Source organism: Borostomias antarcticus, assembly GCF_949987555.1.
Source record: "Borostomias antarcticus genome assembly, contig: scaffold_296, whole genome shotgun sequence".
NCBI classification, from domain to species: domain Eukaryota; kingdom Metazoa; phylum Chordata; class Actinopteri; order Stomiiformes; family Stomiidae; genus Borostomias; species Borostomias antarcticus.
Window position 1 is genome coordinate 68,472 of NW_028176098.1, and position 4,832 is coordinate 73,303.

Below are 4,832 nucleotides of genomic sequence, written 5' to 3' on the forward strand. Positions count from 1 at the left end.
GATTCTTATAGAAATGAGTAAGAATGATAGTGGAAGTCTGCTTATGAAGATTGATGTTTTTCAGGGGCTGACTGAGTGAATTATCCGACTTTGAAGGAAATAAGAGTGTGTTGTGTTCAGTAATCTCCAGCTGCCTTTCATGAGTAAACAATGCGATAATGAGCCTGACTTGAGATAAATATTGGTGGTTGTGTTGGAAACTTCAGGTTATAACTCATCCCTCCAAATATTTTAGATCTGTAATCGAACAACGCACGCACACACACACACCCACACACACTTCAGCATGTGAAGAGAACCAATAAAGCTTTCTCGGGTTTGAATCGGAGGCGTAACGTAAAGTGTCGTTTGTTTGGTCGTAGTTGTCATAACAACCCTGAACATGGCAGCGATGGCGACCGAGGACGAGCGTGCCGCAGCGGAGGTCCTGAGAACACTTGGAAGACATTTAAATTGTCTCAACGAAGACAACAAAAGTACGAGGAAACGTGCGCTGGAGGCCATCAAAACAGAGACCCTCGACCAGGGGCTTCCCAGCGGCGTGTTACAGGAGGTGTTCTCCCCTCTGCTGAGGTCTCTCCTGAGGTCTCTCTCGGATCCCATGGAGAGGTGCAGGGAGACCGCCATCCTCATGATCGGGGGGTTCCTCCGGGGGGTCCCTCGACCCGAGGGGTCTCTCCCGTACCTGCTGCCCTGCCTGGCCCAGCGGCTGGGGGGGGAGGAGGTGCAGGAGCCGGCGGAGGAGCTGCGGCTGCTCCTCCTGGAGGAGGTGCTGGGTCTCACCCTGGAGCTCTGCGGGAGGAGACTCGCCCCCTTCCTGGACGAGGTGATCCGGATCCTGCACAGGACCATCCTCGACCCCTTCCCTGAGGTCAAGAGGGAGAGCTGCAGGTGCACTATTACCTTCGCTAAGTGTGTACCGGGTGAGTTGGAGCCGGAGAAATGTGTCGTAAGGTTGTGTGTCGTTAGGTTGCCATGGTAGCACGGCGCGCAGTTTACGACAGCGACCAGTTGTTTGTTTGTTTGTTTGTTTATTAGGATCTCTTTTAGCCATCGGCTAGTCTTCCAAGAGTCCTCAACTAAAACATACAGTACAATACATACAATGTATACAATAATGCAGAAAATACTACACTTAGTAGAAAATACTACAATTCATAAATAGAATTCAAGAAAGGAAAGAAAAGAAAGAAAGAAAAGAAAGAAACATGATAGTGAATACAATAATAACAGTAAAATACAATAGTTCAAAAACACAGCTACTTACGAAAAGTTGGCTCTTGGGCTGTTTGAATGTACAGTGAGTGACACATATTAAAACGATCAAAAAACACAATTTAAAATGAACAAAAAGAACCACATCAACACTGTATGATCTTTTGATAGTTTCAACAATAGAGGTGTAGTATAAGTTATAGATTTCAATCAATCAATCAATCAAAGCTTTATTTGTATAGCGCATTTCATACCCAGAGGCAACACAATGCGCTTTACAGAGAACAAGGGAGGTGGGCAGACATTTATGGTTTCAACAGACTGAAATACATGCGTTTTTCCCCAGAACATTTCCACATGCAGGCAGAGAGTCTGGTGAAGCCTCTGATGCAGAACATGTCCCACCAGCATTCCAGAGTGAGGGTGTCGGTCATCCAAGCCACCGGCGCCGTCATCCACTACGGCACCGGGAAGAACGTGGATGACGTGCTCTCCCACCTGGCTCAGAGGCTATTCGATGACTCGCCGCAGGTACGGTGGCCCAATGGTCGATGTCACACAACCGCCACATGTCACTCGGAGGCTACTGCTTGACGGGGCTTTCTATACTGTCACATGTTACCGGCAAACAGGAAATGAATGACAAAAGAGTACCTCACACAAGATGCCCTGAGTTATGGTGCGTTCGTTTATAACTGGGAGGTGCAAATTGCGACTTGCTACTAGGAATGATTAAATAAAACGCCGCATGAACTCGCACTTCCTCCTCGCAAATTCGGATGTTTCTCCCCCAGTTGCTCGAATGCACTAGATATAACTAGGTAACTGTGATATAATGGTATATAGATATAACTAGGTAACTGTGATATAATGGTATATAGATATAACTAGGTAACTGTGATATAATGGTATATAGATATAACTAGATAACTGTGATATAATGGTATATAGATATAACTAGGTAACTGTGATATAATGGTATATAGATATAACTAGATAACTGTGATATAATGGTATATAGATATAACTAGGTAACTGTGATATAATGGTATATAGATATAACTAGGTAACTGTGATATAATGATATATAGATATAACTAGGTAACTGTGATATAATGGTATATAGATATAACTAGGTAACTGTGATATAATGGTATATAGATATAACTAGGTAACTGTGATATAATGATATATAGATATAACTAGGTAACTGTGATATAATGGTATATAGCTCGAATGCACACAGGTCGGAGGTAGGTGCCACTTGCGACTTGCCACCTCCGACCACAAACGAACGCACCATTAAAGATCTCCATCCCTCCCTCTCCCCCCCCCCCCCCCTCGCTCTCCCCTCCAGGTGAGGAAAGCTGTGACAGTGGTGGTTGGTGATTGGCTGCTCCACCTCAGAGATAGATACTCCTACTTCCACAAGCTCCTCCCCCTCCTGCTGAGCAGTCTCAGTGACGACATCCCAGAGATAAGGTGACACTCTTCCTTCATCCCCCTTCTGGATGAAACCTCAGATCTAATATGGTTGGATAGGTGAAAGCATGGGCACTCATACCAATCCTGTCCTGTCTGATCAGTGATTTTCCGAGGGCCTACCACTCACTTTTAGAGGCCCATCTCAGAAATATCATATACAGCCACACAACACACACTTATATCACACTTCATTGTGTTGTGCGTGTGTGTGTGTGTGTGTGTGTGTGTGTGTAATAATCTTAAAATTGTTTAAGTCAAGAAAATGCGCCTATATGAAAAGCGAATGAGCATGAACGGCTGGACATAATTTAAATGTAAATACAATAACTTTGTGTTTGGCGGGTTGGGTGCAGGTCTCTAAATTTGAGAAGATAATCACGTGGGGTGGGTGGCACATATGTTCTCTCCCCCCCCCCCCCCCCCACAGTCTGCTGGCCGCTGACCTGTGGCGACAGACAGGCTCTCAGTGGGAGAAGGAGAACGAGGAGGACCTGAAGGACAAGATGGACTTCCTCCTGACCCCTCCTGCCCTCTACCCTCCTGGGGGTGAGTTCCATCGCCTCGTTCGTAACGCCGTCTTCCACTGCAGGCAGGCGCACCTCGAACCTACTGTAGCCAGAGAAGATCAACATGAATCAGTTTGTGTTGAAACTCAAGCAGCTCATGTAAGCCTCGGCCCTCTAAATGTGAGTTTAAAGTCGCACTGAAATGAAAAAAGCATTCTGTCCCATTTTGGTTCACATAACTGGTCATAGTGTTCACCTATTCAACGATGTATGCCCAAAAAAATTACAAAATTCTACTTTTGTTGTAATCTTATATCAAAGTATATAATTTCTTACTTCCTGTAAAACGGTAGGTCACGTGCACTGACGACAACAGGTACCTTAGATTTTAGGCCAATAATCTCACGACACCCACCCGTCAATCAACGCTATCCTTCTATCGAATCTGTCTAAAGTTCTTAAAACCCGCCCACTTGTCAATGTTCCAATCAAATTCCTCTAAACATATGTCCCACCCTCATAGCTTGTTTGCGTCGGAAATACGTCAAACTACGGAAGTTAGATGATCTCAAACGTCCGTTTCAGTGCGACTTTAATGTTGGCATCAGAAGATTGAGATCACCTTAGGACTTCCGGGGCCTTCTCTGGTCTAGAAGCACCCCTGACCTTCGGTCCCCCGGTCCAGTCTGGACCGTACAGAAGGGGGACAGGTCCAGTCTGGACCGTAGAGAAGTGGGACAGGTCCAGTCTGGACCGTAGAGAAGTGGGACAGGTCCAGTGGGAGCAGCTGCTTGCTTTAGTGCCTATCTACGATGTGGGGAAGGGATCATGTGCCAGTGCCAACTCTCCTTCAGTCTCCTGGCCTACGGGGGCGGCTGTAGCTCAGTTGGTAGAGCGGGTCGTTCAGTGATCGAAGGGTCAGTGGTTCGAATCCCAGCTCCGACTGTCCACATGTCGAAGTGTCCTTGAGCAAGACACCTAACCCCAAATTGCTCCCAATGAGCAGGTTAGCACCTTGCATGGCAGCTGCCGCCATTGGTGTGTGAATGTGTGTGAGAATGGGTGAATGAGAGGCCATTGTAAAGCGCTTTGAGTGCCTCTAAGGTGGAAAAGCGCTATATAAGTGCAGTCCATTTACCATTTACGTCTTCTTCTTCTTCAGTGTAATCTGCAGTCATCATTTACAATACAATTAAACTTGTAAGGGAAATGGGGATAGGTGTTATTTTTAGCCTAGTGGGTGTTGAATGAAGATATATTGTGGCCATTTGAACTAAAAATATCCGAAATCATTATATACAGTAGTACATTATGAAATGGGCTGGGGAAAAATCCTTCGATCTGATTGGCCAAAACTGGGGAGCCGGACTGACCGCCGCTCACATTTTCGTTTCGCTTGGCTTGTCATGATGTCAGCTCCAGAGCCAAGACCAGGGGGACACTGTATCTGAGATCAGCTGATCTCTCCCGTCCGTCTGGAAAAAGGGGTCAGAGAGGTGAGGAAAAAGGGGCGTGGCTAAAGTTAGGAATCAAACAGGCTCGTGCTCAACCGGGGATCGAACCCCTGACCTCCCGCATGGGATTCGGGCGCTCTATCCACTACACTACCGAGGAACTTGGAAGTGC

At 46.3% G+C, this 4,832-nt stretch overlaps 1 protein-coding gene across 1 annotated transcript; it reads left to right on the top strand.

Moving 5' to 3' along the window:
• Positions 1 to 373: 373 nt before the first annotated feature.
• On the top strand, positions 374 to 3,246 carry dnaaf5 (dynein axonemal assembly factor 5; the record flags this gene model as incomplete). The annotated part of the gene is made up of 4 exons (XM_084462752.1): positions 374 to 923; positions 1,562 to 1,746; positions 2,573 to 2,697; positions 3,128 to 3,246. Coding segments are annotated over exons 1-4 (970 nt in total), but the record flags the coding sequence as incomplete, so codon positions are not given.
• Positions 3,247 to 4,832: the final 1,586 nt, after the last annotated feature.